The sequence below is a fragment of the Hippichthys cyanospilos genome, chromosome 7, assembly GCF_059441005.1.
Source record: "Hippichthys cyanospilos isolate Australia breed blue-spotted pipefish chromosome 7, RoL_Hcya_1.0, whole genome shotgun sequence".
NCBI classification, from domain to species: Eukaryota; Metazoa; Chordata; class Actinopteri; order Syngnathiformes; family Syngnathidae; genus Hippichthys; species Hippichthys cyanospilos.
In genome coordinates this window covers 15,757,339-15,772,657 of record NC_142375.1, presented here as the reverse complement: position 1 = coordinate 15,772,657, position 15,319 = coordinate 15,757,339, and the positions used below count along the sequence as shown (strand labels likewise).

Genomic DNA, 15,319 nt, shown 5'->3' with positions numbered 1-15,319 from the left:
AAAAACAGGACGGCAAAAAACTCGAACTAAGGGCGCAGGCAGGCTGGCAAAACAGAAAGCAAAACACTACGGACAGGCTGGCAGGAAAACACGGAGCTGAGGGACTCGGGGCAAGACGGGACTACGAGACAACAATACGATAGAGACAATATGACATGACGTGACAGAGACAATGTTCCGACCCGGGCTGTAACAAAAACCAGGTTTAAATACATACAGCTCTAATCAAACAAACACACGGCAGCTGGGCAGGGACAACAGGCAAAGGGAGCGGATTGGGGGACACGAGGGGCGGGTAACACGGACAGGTGGACTACATCAAAACTAAACGCAGAAAGACGCAACCGGAGCGGGAACAGGAACTATATACGGAAACAAAGGAACAGAACCCCTCAAAATAAACTCACAACCCAAAATCCATGACAGAACCCCCCTCTCAAGGGACGGATCCCAGACGTCCCAAAAACAAACAGACAAGCAAACAAAACCGAGGCAGGGTGGGCGGAAGGGGGACCGGAGGAGGGCACAGGAGAAAAACAAAAACAGTCCAAAGGCACCCCTGGTGCCAAACGGGATGCACCCGAGGGGGAAAGTCCAGAGGGCGACCCGGTCGCCAGAGCGAGTCAGGCGGGCGACCCGGTCGCCAGACGAAAGGTGCCCTGCGGGGCGAGTCAGGCGGGCGGCCCGGTCGCCAGGCGGGAGGTGCCCTGCGGGGCGAGTCAGGTGGGCGGCCCGGACGCCAGACAAGAGGCGCCCGGCGAGGCGAATCAGGCGGGCGGCCAGGACGCCAGAGCAGATGTGCCCGGCGGGCCGACGGGCGACTGGCTCGGGAGGCAGACGGGCGACTGGCTCGGGAGGCAGACGGGCGACTGGCTCGGGAGGCAGACGGGCGACTGGCTCGGGAGGCCGACGGGCGACTGGCTCGGGAGGCCGACGGGCGACTGGCTCGGGAGGCAGACGGGCGACTGGCTCGGGAGGCAGACGGGCGACTGGCTCGGGAGGCAGACGGGCGACTGGCTCGGGAGGCAGACGGGCGACTGGCTCGGGAGGCAGACGGGCGACTGGCTCGGGAGGCAGACGGGCGACTGGCTTGGGAGGCAGACGGGCGACTGGCTTGGGAGGCAGACGGGCAGGGTTCACAGAGGCCGGGGACCGGCTCGCAGGGTTCACAGAGGCCGGGGACCGGCTCGCAGGGTTCACAGAGGCCGGGGCCCGGCTCGCAGGGGTCACAGAGGCCGGGGCCCGGCTCGCAGGGGTCACAGAGGCCGGGGTCCGGCTCGCAGGGGTCACAGAGGCCGGGGTCCGGCTCGCAGGGGTCACAGAGGCCGGGGTCCGGCTCGCAGGGTTCACAGAGGCCGGGCGCCGGCTCGCAGGGACAGGTAGCCGCCTTGGCGCAGGGACAGGGGCGGGTAGCCGCCTTGGCGCAGGGACAGGGGTGGGTAGCCGTCTTGGCGCAGGGACAGGGGTGGGTAGCCGTCTTGGCGCAGGGACAGGGGCAGGTGCCGCTTCAGCCCGCCGGCAGGAAGGTTGGGGAACAGAGACAGGTGGTACAGACGCGACAGGAGCTTGGGATAGGGTGCAAGAAGAGGGTGGTACAGGACAGGAGGAAGTAGGCAGGGCGCGGCAAGAGGGGGACACAGAGACAGGAGGGAACGGATCGGAACTGACAGGAGACTGAACAGATGGGTTCTGGTGGTAACTGGGGCGGTGGCCTTTTCGCGGGCCCCTCCACCGGCGGCCACGAAATGCCAACCGGGAGCCCACGAAAAGGTCACGGTCAAATGGGGGCTCTGAATCTGAGTCTTCGGACGGACTGTAAAATGACTGGCTGGACGGAAAATCAAAATCTGAATCAAAATCATAAGAGGTGCACGGGCTCGAATACGGAATATGATAAAAAGTGTCGAAGGAAGAGGGACGCGGGTAAACAAAATCCGGACCGGTACTGGAACGAAACGTGACGAAAGGAGGGCAATCCTCGATATCGGAAAAATCTGAGTCCAACGTACAGTAAGGTGCGCGAACAGGAGAGGAAGGGTGATCGGGTGTGCGGACAGAAGGTGAACTACGCAAATCAGAAAAATCGGAACTACAAAAAACGTGCGGGGACAGAATCGTGTCGTATGGGAGGTCGGAGGAACACGAGGGAAACGCGGAAGTAACAGACGCGGGGGGCGGATCAGAAGCGGGGACAGACGCGGACTCGGAGGGGAGAAACACGGAAGAAAAAACAAGAGGTCTCACACTGGGGGAACGGGGCTGACCGGCGGGCTGAGAACGGATGCGGGCGGGGCGGCGGCGTCGAGTCCGCCGACGCGGACTTCCCGCTGGGTCCTGTGCTGGTCGGAACATTCTGTCACGGGGGAGTACGGCGGTTGAGGAGGCCGGCATGGTTGCAGAGGAGGAGGACCCAAAAGCAGGGGAGCGTCGGGACAGGGGGTTGATTAAATCCATTTATTTATAAACGAACGGGAACAAAAGCGAGAAAAACAGGACGGCAAAAAACTCGAACTAAGGGCGCAGGCAGGCTGGCAAAACAGAAAGCAAAACACTACGGACAGGCTGGCAGGAAAACACGGAGCTGAGGGACTCGGGGCAAGACGGGACTACGAGACAACAATACGATAGAGACAATATGACATGACGTGACAGAGACAATGTTCCGACCCGGGCTGTAACAAAAACCAGGTTTAAATACATACAGCTCTAATCAAACAAACACACGGCAGCTGGGCAGGGACAACAGGCAAAGGGAGCGGATTGGGGGACACGAGGGGCGGGTAACACGGACAGGTGGACTACATCAAAACTAAACGCAGAAAGACGCAACCGGAGCGGGAACAGGAACTATATACGGAAACAAAGGAACAGAACCCCTCAAAATAAACTCACAACCCAAAATCCATGACACCTTGTGTGTATTATTTTTACAAATTACTGACCAAACTAAAGTGTTGTAATATTATTTGTTCTAATCTTCTGAAAAATGACTTTTTTGTGCTACTCCATTGAATGATGCCAAACGACATTGTTTTGTTTTTTAATCGCTGATTGTTTGTTGATAAGGCAGGGCATCACAATAGCTTTAAGTTACTTTGCTGATGCCTTAACAAGCCCTCTATATATTATATTATATTATATTATATTATATTATATTATATTATATTATATTATATTATATTATATTATATTATATTATATTATATTATATTATATTAGTACAACTCCCTGCAGAACATGCAACTGAAATTAATGATTAATAAATAGTTAATAAACAATGACATACAATGTATGTGAAAAGCATGAGTAATTACTGCTTATTTTTAAAATCAGCTTTTAATTACAGTAGATATTGTTGAATGGGGTATTTAATCAGGAGTCCATTACCTGAGACCAATTTGTGAGTCTGTAACTAAATTAGCTCAAAGAAAGACATGTCTAACAGTAGCTGATTTTTTTTTACCTTTAAATCTTGAACATTCAATATAAATTAACACTACACTTATATTTTAAATTATACCACAAGTATTTGGTTTATTAGAATCATTAGAACCCTAAAAGCATTATTATGAATGATATCAACTTCTGTACTGTTCTGTACTATTTGAATTTTTTGAAATTCAAAGTACACCTGTCAAATTTTGGTTTCTGCTGGAAAACAGCTTCATTAAGATTGTTCCGCTTTGAAGTTTGTCAAAATAGAATCTAGGATTAACTTCAAACACGTTTTGCGTCAGTGATTTGTGTCATAATTTTGTGGTACTGTATACCTAAAATGCATTACAGGGAAAAAAAAAATTGAGTTTAAGCTAATGATAAATTTTAGGTGTGGGAACCTCACAAAATGAGACAATACACGATACGAGGTGCATTTTTCTCTTGATATATTGGTCAGGAACTCAATCCACAATATTTTACGATACAACTACTAAGGAGAGATTAAAATAAATAAATACATAAATGAAAAATGTGTTTATCTTGTTATTACCGAAACACAATACTAGCATTTTCACAATGTGTATTTTATTGCAAGTTTTTGTCACAATCGGGTGAATTGAAAACTTTAATAGCAATACGACAAATTTAACTGAGGTACCTTATAGTTTCAGAATAGCAATATGGAAATAGCTTGTATGGAAACAGAGTATAATGGGTATTCTCTTCAAACCTGCTTGGATGAAATTTCTATACTTCTGAATCAAAACAGTAAATTGTTTTAAAGAGATATTTTCACGGCTCGAGCTCCATACTGGTCTATTAAGGACACTCTGTTGTGATGGAAGAGGGCAACTCTTGTATTTATAGCTTCAGAGTCATAGGCTGGGTGGCGTAAGGGTATCTTTCTCCATCAGCATGCACATTCACTTACGAGTGTTTACAGTGAACTCTTTGGCTAGCAATTACTTATTCAAAGAGAAATTAATTGCCATAAATTTTCGTCAGCATTTTTAGGTAGCGCTTGAGAGAAGGACGATTTGTTTCCCATCTAATGCTATCATAACCCTTTATCAGGATGAGTAAAAGTGAGGTCAAGACAGTGTTGTCCACTACTTAACAGATGAAATGATGGTTTAGACAACTAAATTTGGACTACGTAAGAGTATTTGTCCAAAACTGAAATGATGAATTAGTCCAAGTGGGTCTTGGCGATCGTAAGTTTCTAAGTGCTTCTTTCACAGCGCAATATTTTGTTCAGGCTGGTGTTTCATGCGGTAATTTTTACCGCATGAAGAAAGCTTTGACTGAACTACATGCCATGATAATGAATTATGAGAAATATCCTTATTAAAAAGAAAATAACTTGAAATGATTTAATGTCCCGTTTCATTTGATACTATTAGTGGATTATTTGAAATGTAAGGTTCTGAAGGTCTTGTGTTTCATTTTATGTTATATGTTGTCCCTCCCGTGAAAATGATTTCTGTTTTAAACACTTACTGGTCACAACTGTCTGTACAAAAGCAGTATTAATTAAAATCGTAGATTACATTGGTTCAGAACTGGTCAAACAGTCCACTGAAACCAGTTTTTGTCCCATAATGTCTTTTTTGTTTGTTTGTTTTTTGTGTTTTTAACCCAACTGGTTTCAATGTATAAAAACAATGTCTGTTTGTTTTTTTTTTCATGGATTGATGTAAAATAAGTTACCGTTCCCTCTGCCATCAGTGCATTACCAGTGGACAACGCAGACAAGAAGGGCCCTAATGCAGGAGGGCAGCTGTCTGGCAGTTTGCAATTGGGCACCCAGCAGCAGAACCAGCAGCTCCTCTTGACCCCAGCCAGCCTCCAGCTTGCTCAACTCCAGGCCCAGCTCACCCTCCATCGCCTTAAGCTGGCTCACGGCGGCAATACAGCCACCGCGGCCACTGTTCTCAATCAGGTTCTTTCCAATGTTGCCATGGCCCAGCCCCTCTTCAATCAACTGCGGAACCCCCAAGTCGGCTTCCCCACAGGGGTGCTGGGTTTTCCGGCTTCAAATTCAGCCTTGGGGGCTGTCGGATTCAACCAGAACGCAGGCCATGTGAGACTGAATCATCATGGTGGGGGACCCGCGGCGGGCCAACAGGGTGTGGAGTTTGCTAAAAAGCCCGGGCCTACGTACCCCTCTGATATCGACAGGCGTCCTCAGTACAACTTGGGAGGGACATCTGCAGCATCGCTCCCTGCTGCTGATGCGCATTATCCCATTGTCAGCGCTCAGGCAAAACAACTGAACAATGTTGGCTTCAAACCAGACTTCTATGGACAGGATATCTCCAGCCAACAAGCCGGATTCAATGTCGGTGATCAGAACATGAATCTGTACAACTGCACAGGACAGACAGATCAATGGAATGGCCCAACCAACGTCAGTCACGCTACGACTGCGCCGTTGGCCTCTGATGTTGCCACTGTTTGGAATGCGGCTGGGCAAACGGCGAGGTCCAGAAATGAACTGTATAACCCGGAGGAGCCCACTTCTGACCACAAGTTCAAGGCTGATGGCATGCAGGGTTTTGGGAGTTACCAACCCCAACATGGAAGCGAGGAAACTTTGTTTGCAGGTACCAGGACACTTCAGCCACATCAAGTTAATGACTACCATGCTGTCACACCCACCCAACTGCCACACCAGTGCAGCATCTGTGACAAGAAAGTCTACAACCTCAAGGTGAGTTAGATGTTTGGTAAAAAGCGATGAAAATACAATTTATTACAATGTGTATGGAAAGTATTGCACAGTTTCAAGTCTTAACCAAGTTTCAAATAGAAAAAATAAATAAATCAAGCAAGTCGAGTCAGATTTTTTGAGTTAAGCAGGTTGATTTTTAGATATGAGCCATTGAGCAACTTTTTAACGTGAAATTATCTAAAAGTCTGTTTTTGTCCCACTTCCCACTGTCCGCGCTCTTCAAAGATTGGCTGGAACTCGAGCAGAGGCCAGCTGATGTAGCAAATAAATTAAATGGAGTTAATGAAGTTAAGAATTTATGCAGTAATTTTTTGTTAACTTGAACTCGAAAAGAGAATGTGTCATTTGCCACCATTAAACTATAGTACTGTACTTACCTTCTACAGTACTGTACAGATGTTAGTTATCATTTGTCCATTCCTTATTTCGAAACAATCAATCATCATTTGATTGGGCCGCCGGCCATGCAAAAATCAAGTTTTTTTTCTGCTTTAATATATATATATATATATATATATATATATATATATATATATATATATATATATATATATATATATATATATATATATATATATATATATATATATATATATATAATGAGTTTGACACCCCTGTAAGAGCAATTTGATCAGATCAAATCAGCAGCAGGTACGATGTGTGCTGGCAATCAATGTGCATGCTCACTTGGTATAGAAAATACTTTGCATTTGAGTTGACCCACTGTTTTGCTGTTGTATATGTAAGTCTTGGCAATCGACATATTTTAATTGTTGAACTCACCCAATTATGACACTGAAATTGACAACATTGCAGGCTTTGCATTGTGAGAGGTAGCACCAAGGTCGTACGTCACGACACTACGTTAGCTAATATCACTCATATCATGCAAAAGTGTAACAGAGGCAACTATTTATTTAAGTTAACAAAGTTAAGTCACAAACCTATTGTAATGTCAAACTGGCGGATATTATTTTATCAACACCCACCAAACTAAATTTAACCAACATATGATGGTTTTGAGAGGTGTTAAATTAAAACCCTGCTAGCAATGTTTGCATCCGTGCATCTTTTGCCAGGTAAATTAGGCAGTGGATAACAGCAGATCATTACATTAATTAATTAATAAATAAGTCTATAATTGGTGATCTTAAATACATTAATTCTGCCTGAGTTGCAAATATCAGAATGCATTTGAAAGCATCTCATGTCTTGTCCACATCACGTCATGTTAACACTCTGGTCTCGCTAATGTCTGGGACTTGTGTCATATTTTACAGTCACAGTATATGTGATTGATTTGTGTTCTATCTTTTTCTTTTTTTTTTTTTTTTTGGGGGGGGGGTACCCAAACTACTGTAGAACTCAAGGAGTCATATGAGTATAACAAAGTTCAAGGGAGACATTTAACAAGATAAGAGCTCATGTGAAATCACGGTACGTCATAAACAGTCCCGCAACGTTAGAGGCTCAATTTCAGAAGTGCTGGTATGCCGCGCCACTGCATACTGGACCACTTAAAGCACTGTAAAGGCTGTTGTGCATGCTCTTACACCTCAGCCTATGTCATTTGCCCACTATCATTATAGGAACATAGCTTTGATTAGAAACTTGTTGGGAAGTGAGACTTTCATTCAAAACTTGCTAGCTTTAAAATAGTACTCTACATTCCCTATTTGAGATACAATCCTAAATCATTTACGCAAAATTCTTAGCCATCCCTTCTATATATGCAGATACACATGCAGATGGACTTAACAACTCATCAAATGACATGTCATAAATCACAAGATTAATTGAAAACAACAACATGCTCTGAGCCTCTTTAAATGCACATAGCTTTAAGTTGGTACACGAAAGGGAACAGCTTCTGGTGTAAGATGTCAGGAGCTCATGCGTGTCTACTTGCGTGTGTATTTTCAGGACTGGGACCAGCACGTAAAGGGAAAACTACACCTGCAGAACCGAATGTTGTACAATCATGACAGGTGAGCGTTCAAATCATTTTCATCTGTTCTAGCACCATATCGGTCTGCTCAGAACAGATGTATCGCTTTCTCTTTTTAAAAATGTCATTTAGTTTAATGCTAAATACAGAAATCTTGGTGCCTCCGTGAATCTGAGCACTGTCACGAAATATGAGGGCATTGGGCAGGAAAGACAGCTAAAATGAGCATTTTGCTTGATTGTTCCAGCTCGGTTCCAGTGGTATCAGCCGGAGCAGCTCACTACACACTCGGTAGGCCTACTGATAGCACTCTCAATGGCGGGGACTCTACACTGAACTACACTGCTGCAGGTCAAGGTAAGGTTTTCGGTAACATGGTCCACACAGTGGGTCTGTCAGTGTCAGTTTTTCAAAAGAAGGCAATTTGTAAATGACAGAAATTGATGAAGCCAACAGAGAGAGTTAAAACTCTATTATAAATAGATGCAGCACCGGGCCATGTCTAGAATTAAATATATGGTTCAGTCTCCTCTTACATGCTTTATTTTTTGATGGTGTGAGCATGTCATCCATCCATCCATTTTCTAAAGCCGCTTATCCACACAAGGGTCGCAGGCTTGATGGTGCCTATGACTTGGGGCAGTAGGCGGGGGGCACCCTGAACTGGTTGCCAGCCAATTGCTGGGCACACAGAGATGAACAACCATTCACGCGCCCAATCACACCTAAAGACAATTTTTTTATGTCCAATATGCCTGCCATGCATGTTTTTGGAGTGTGAGAGGAAGCCGCAGTGCCCGGAGAGAACCCACACAGGCGCAGGGAGAACATGCAAACTCCACACCGGAAGGCCGGAGCCAGGTGGATTTGAACTCAGGTCCCTGAACTCTGAGGCAGACCACTGTTCCACCGAGCCTCCCTGAGCCAATAAAATATTCATTGAACATAAATTAAACATAAATTTATATTTTTTCAATTGTCTATGAAAATGGAAGCCTTAGTGGCAATATTCAGTGGTATCATACCATTATTTGTTTCAGTTGCCTACCTTAATTGTTTCCACAGATGTGTCCTCAGGGGTCACCACCTCATACTTGCAATCTGCAGCCATGAAGAATTACCCTTTGCCGAACACGGGATTTACGACACAACAAGCCGAGTCAAAGGTCTGACAAATGTGTGGATTTTTTCACATTTGCGTTATATACTCCTATAAACAAAAATATGCTGCTGGTGATGACAACAAAACAATGAGGTGATATCACCAGTTCCATAGTAAGATAACTTTTCCGTGCATATTCACGTTTGACCATATGCTCCTTTTATTGGCAAGCAGCGGACCTCAGAGACAGGAAATTCATGTGATTCTTTCAGTTGCTCACTGGTGAAGGCTTTCATCGTATGAGTGTGGAAATATTTATAGGCTATTCTACATTAGCTAAAGTTAGTTCCCATAAACGCACACCTGTCTGAGTAGTAGAACAGGTGAGGTTTTATCATTTTAAAGCCAGTTGTTTCACAGTGTTTGTATATGCTTCCACAGCAAAAGGCAATAAAACTAACACATTGGCAAAAACAATGACATCAAAAGAAATTCCCCCCAAAAATGAAATAACCAAGAAGAATGAAGAACATAAAGTATCAGAGTAAAGCACAAGAGGCTGACTAAAATGTTCATATTAGCATATTAAGAATTTTTTCTTTGAACTAAAGTTTCATGCCATCCTTCAGTTGAGACGGTAGCTTCAGGAATGACAAACCAAACACAAAAACAATAAACACAGGATTACACTTAAATACTGTTAGCAGTGCAAGCCTAACAACCTTTAGGCAGCTGTGACAAGCTACACAACAAGTAAAGCTGAGTAAAGCGATACCCGGGATTTGCATGCAAGGACTGTGAAACGTTGGGAAGAACTGTGAAAGTAAGCAGGCCAACTCCTTGGACAGTCAAACATGAATACTGCTTTGCACAAACAAACAGATGTGCCCTCTAGATAGAGTCCAGTCAGTCAGAGCCATGTTAAATAGTTGTATGCATGTATTTGGCCAGGAACTATAGATAACAGTTCTGATGTTAATGTAAAAAGAAGTTAACCACTGCCACTCTGTTAAAAACAACAGAACAGTGAATTAGCTTATGTTGATTGCTGAATTTTGATTGTGAGTCTGTACCGAACACTATTTTGTCAGATTTTTGTTTGTTTTTATCCAAAGTGTTTTTTTTTTTTTCTTTCAATGTCTAAAGCCACTGATATGTAGCGCCGGTTTGTCGTCTCAGCTACTATTCACCACCTGGGCTTTCACAAGCACACGACAAACACCAGTAAAGTGCAGAGAGACTCTTCTTCTCTCGAACATTCAGAGAACATTAACAGCCTATAATGGGATCTGTTTATTGAGCCCAGTGTATATTGACCTTTATGTGCTCTGATGGTGGCAGGGGTACTGGCATTGAGCTGTTAATAGAATTATCGCGCTTGTAGCTTTCAAACTGCCAAAGTCCGCTTGCTGGCCAGAAACCATTAAACTGTCACCAAATGCAAACTTTCCACTAGGTGAAACTAAAAGTAACTGAAAATGCAGACGTTGCAGTTATTTTTAAATGCGGTTGGGAAGGTGCCTGCACAGTTACTAAAATACAAACAAGATATCAAGCACAAATATAATAATACAACAGTAATAAAATAAATATAGAACAGACTTAGAATAAAAGAAGAGGTAAAACAGACAGTGCCAAGATTTCTCGCCGAGCATGGAGTGAACGCCAGAGAGAAAAGACAAAAAGCAGCTGGTTAAAGGACCTAACTGCCCTGGTAGTAATATGAGGCTGAACAAGCTCCAACAAATATGATGGTGCCAAAACATTTACGCACTTGAAAACAATTAATAAAACATTAAACTGGGTCCTAAAACAAAGAGGCAGCCGGTGCAAGAATGCAAGGACAGGACTAATATGATCACACTTGTTTTTCCTAGTCAGCAAACAGGCATTTGGAGTGCCGACAGGTTGAGACCAACAAGCAAAGAATTACAGTAGTCCAGGCGTGCTGTAACAAAGGTATGGATACGTTATTTAAAATTATCTGTGGGAAGATACTCCCTTATTTTTAATAAGAGTCTCGACTGAAAAAAGCTTGTTTTGATTATCAAGCTTATTTGCTTGTCATTTAAAATGACTGTCAAAAATAAAACAAAGTTTCCCTTGCAAAAGGATGACAGTGAGTCTTAAGAGTCCCAATGGCAGGAGGCCAAATAAATTTGTCTCAGTTTTGCTTTGGTTCAAGGAAAGAAAGTTTTCCTCCATCCAAGACTGTCTAATAAAACCTAGACCAAGATCTGACCATCATTTGCAAAACAATGGAATGGTACATTTTGTTTTGTAACATATATATAAAAAGAAGAGGGGCCAAAATGGAACCCTGAGGCACCCCATAGCACAAAGGGGAGGTGTCTGAGGAATATTGCCCCAGCTGGACAGAAAAACATCTGTCTGAGAAGTAGGATTGAAACCACCTCAGAACAGTACGATTAAAGCCCACACAAGCATTTAATCATGGTAGAAGAATATTGCGATCAACTCTATCAAAAGCAGCTGACAGATCCAGAAGGACCAGGACTGCAGAATTACCGAGGCCAACTGTTAAAGAGATCATTTAAAGTTCTTAAAATGCTTATAGTTTATTATTATTTAATTATTTTGTATGAAGATATTCTTAACTTGTAATTTATGAAACGTGACCACAATGAGCACTGTAATAAAAATGGTGCCAAATACACAACGCCACAAATTAGGTAGACATTACATCTCCTGCTATGTTTACTGAAATACAGTCTGTGTCTCATTATTAAATGATGTTGAAAATGCAATTATGTGTCAGTGAGTATACTTTGCAGTATCAAATGTTTGAAACTTCTAAACTGACAAGTGTGTAAGTCTAAATGTGAAAAATTCTAATTATACCGCCACACTCACATGGTCGCTATTAATAGAGCCAACTGCATCAAAGACATGCTGTGTGCTAGTGTTGCATTGATAATGACAATACTCGTTTCTAGCTGTGACCGCCACCACAATGTTACATAGATTACACTGTATGATATAATTTATAATACGACTGTCATCATTATAATTCCCTTTCTATGTTAACGACAAAGGTGCAATCACATGGTTGTTCCTGTGAGATCAGTTTGGACCACCTGCTGAAGTTACCAATTATGGTAACTTCACACTCACTGAAGGCCCTTGGGAAAATTCTCATTACACCCTGAAGAGAAATGTCAGAGTCAGGCTGTTGGGCAACTATGTCACACCCCCCAAGCAGTCGGGGTTTCATTACCTTGCTCAAGGGCACAGTGTCCCAATTGCCAAGACAAAGATGGAGTCACTGCTGGCAATTTTTTTTCTCAGATATTGCTGTTTTTCTTGGTCTATTTTCAGCCATTCCCACCTAGAAAGGCCACCACAGGACGTGTTGTTCACATCTGCAACCTCCCTGAAGGCAGTTGCACCGAGAATGATGTCATCAATCTGGGACTGCCCTTTGGCAAAGTAACCAATTACATCTTGATGCGCTCAACCCATCAGGTATAAGAACATAATATTTATTTTTAATTGGTAAATGCTTTATAATGTGATTGCACATGTAAAACAAAAACAATACACCTGTTGTGTGCGTTTTTGTTGTTGTTGTTTATTTAAATGCGCTGTCATCAGGCCTTTCTGGAGATGGCCTATATCGAGGCAGCTCAAGCCATGGTTCAGTATTACCAATTGACACCGGCCATGATAAATAATCAGAAAGTTTTGATTAGAATGTCCAAGAGATACCAGGAGCTACAACTAAAGGTAAGACTGAAATAAAACATGTCTGTATCATGTTCAAAGTTTAAAAAAAAAAAAAAAATGGAAATGCTGAATCAACATTTCTTTTTTTTTTATAGAAACCGGGTAAAGATGTTCAGACAATCATCCAGGATATTGCCTCCCATTGGGAAAGAGATGACATGCAAGAACTTGAGCAGTAAGAAAATCTTTCATGAAAACCATCACAAAATGTGCGTGACGCGCCGTAAGCGTTTCACAGCACCCTATTCTCAGTGCGGTTTCCCCCCACAGTCAGATGATATTCTCCTATACTCTAGGTGGCAGTAAATAGAGTCATCCAAGCAACACTACTCTTTAACAGAAGTAGAAAATCCCTGTAGATTCAAACGATCTAAATTCGAGCATTTGTTTACTGTTTGCTTTCTTTGATGGGGAGGGACAAATTGATTCCTTTGACCCCAGATAATTGTGTGAACATGTCACATGTTTTTGTCAGTTAGAATTTGAAACAGTCATGAAATGAAGAAAATATTCCATTTTATATTTTAAATTCTGTGACATCCTTTTTAAGCTAATGTTAATCCTTGTGTAGTATTTTGATCATTTTTGGTTTATATTCTTCCACATTCTCACAATATTTTAGCCAAGGGATGCCACATAGTAGTGGAATAACTAAGTGGCCATGCCATGTTACCACTATGTGGGTGAAATTTCAGCTCCCTAGTGTTTTCTTTCTTTGCTTTCTCCTTGTTGTGAAATTCCCATTTTGTCAAGATGAAAGGATTGGACAAAATATTGCTCAAAGGTGGAAATGATAACTTCTCCGTAAGTGTAGTACTGTACATAAATTGTCAATGGAGGTGGGCACTAAATGAAATCTTGCCTAGCGCGCCACAAATTTGCTTTTTTGTTAAAAGTTCATTTGTACATGACAGTATCAAGGTTATACAAACAATAAATAATGTCTAAGGTCAGAAAAGTCCCCCAAAAAAGGTTCTCGTTTAAACTGAAGCTCCTGGAATGTCACAAAACAGCTCCCAATTTATTCATTTAATTTACTTTCCCCCAGCTACATGCCAGACAGAGCCCGCTCTCGCAGCCCCGTTAGAAGCTCCCTGAGCCCTCACTCGCACAGTCCCAGTTTCACATCGTGTAGCTCAGCCCACAGCCCCCAGGCGGTACCGTGCCGAGCTCAGGAGAGAAGCACCAATGGCCAGGGCCCACGCCGAGGTTCTTGGGACTGGTCTTCACACTATAGGCGAGGGGAAGATGAAAAGGAGAGGGATGAAGCCTCCAGGCGGAATGGCTGCACCGCTGACACCGACCGCCACCATGAATGGCCATCCGAGCGGCGGAAAGCCTACGGGAAACCTTCGGATTATACCACCAGGTCGGCAGACGAGCGAGGATTAGATAAAGGGATGACTGGAAACAGAGACTTCCCTCGAAGCAGTCCTCAAGGCAAGTCCTTCAACTCCTACCGGAGCCTGGAGGAAAGCTTCTACATGAAATCGGACAAGGTGACCAGATCTCCGTACCAAAGACACGATAGCAAGTCAAGGAGGAGGAATGGCAGCGAGCACAGCAGGCATTCCAGGCATGTGGAGAGTGAGATGATTGATGAGCCACATCACAGAAGTCCAGAATCCAAGAAACTGCGTTCACCCAGCAGGGGGAGAAGTAGGAAGCCAAACAAGAGGTGCACCACTTCAGAAAAACATGACAGCTCCACTAAAAATACTGTGAGTAACAAAAACACCCAATTACCATGAGCCACAGGTTATCTTGCTGTATAAACGTGTTTAAAATGTAAACAAACATTAAACACTTTAAGACCAAACTGCACTTCATGTAGTGTGTGTATACAGTTTATATATATATATATATATATATATATATATATATATATATATATATATATATATATATATATGCACGCACACACATAGCCAATTGATTGGGCACACAGAGACAACCAGAGTACCTGGAGAGAATCATAAGGAGAGCATGCAAACTCCACACAGGAAGGCCAGGCCCAGCTGGAATTTGAACGAGGGACCTCTGAACTGTGAGCCAGACGTGCTAACCAGTCATCCACCGTGCCACACTTACTTTATATTGTATAGTAAAAAATATTTTTTTTGAAAAACTGCCAAAAATCTTTAATATGGCTATTTTGCAAACAATAACTACCATATAACAATAACCACAACCATAATATAGCGGGGCAAAACTGCAGTTAAATTCTGTTCACCAGATTCTTATTCACTTTCCATCGCAGGATGGCCAAACCAAAGAACATGTCTCACCTGTGGACAGCAACAAAACAAAGGATGCTGCTGAAAGCTTGAAGTTAAAGGACACTGTAAGT

At 43.2% G+C, this 15,319-nt stretch overlaps 1 protein-coding gene across 2 annotated transcripts in view; it reads left to right on the top strand.

Moving 5' to 3' along the window:
* rbm20 (RNA binding motif protein 20) overlaps positions 1-15,319 on the top strand; it is a 41,355-nt gene that overhangs the window by 20,951 nt on the left and 5,085 nt on the right. For both annotated transcript variants that reach the window (XM_088419431.1, XM_088419430.1), the window contains 9 exons: positions 5,167-6,151; positions 8,096-8,160; positions 8,368-8,477; positions 9,186-9,286; positions 12,562-12,708; positions 12,838-12,969; positions 13,065-13,144; positions 14,018-14,690; positions 15,230-15,313. In XM_088419431.1, coding sequence (XP_088275557.1) covers positions 5,167-6,151; positions 8,096-8,160; positions 8,368-8,477; positions 9,186-9,286; positions 12,562-12,708; positions 12,838-12,969; positions 13,065-13,144; positions 14,018-14,690; positions 15,230-15,313 — 2,377 coding nt within the window. The remainder of the gene's footprint in view (positions 1-5,166; positions 6,152-8,095; positions 8,161-8,367; positions 8,478-9,185; positions 9,287-12,561; positions 12,709-12,837; positions 12,970-13,064; positions 13,145-14,017; positions 14,691-15,229; positions 15,314-15,319) is intronic.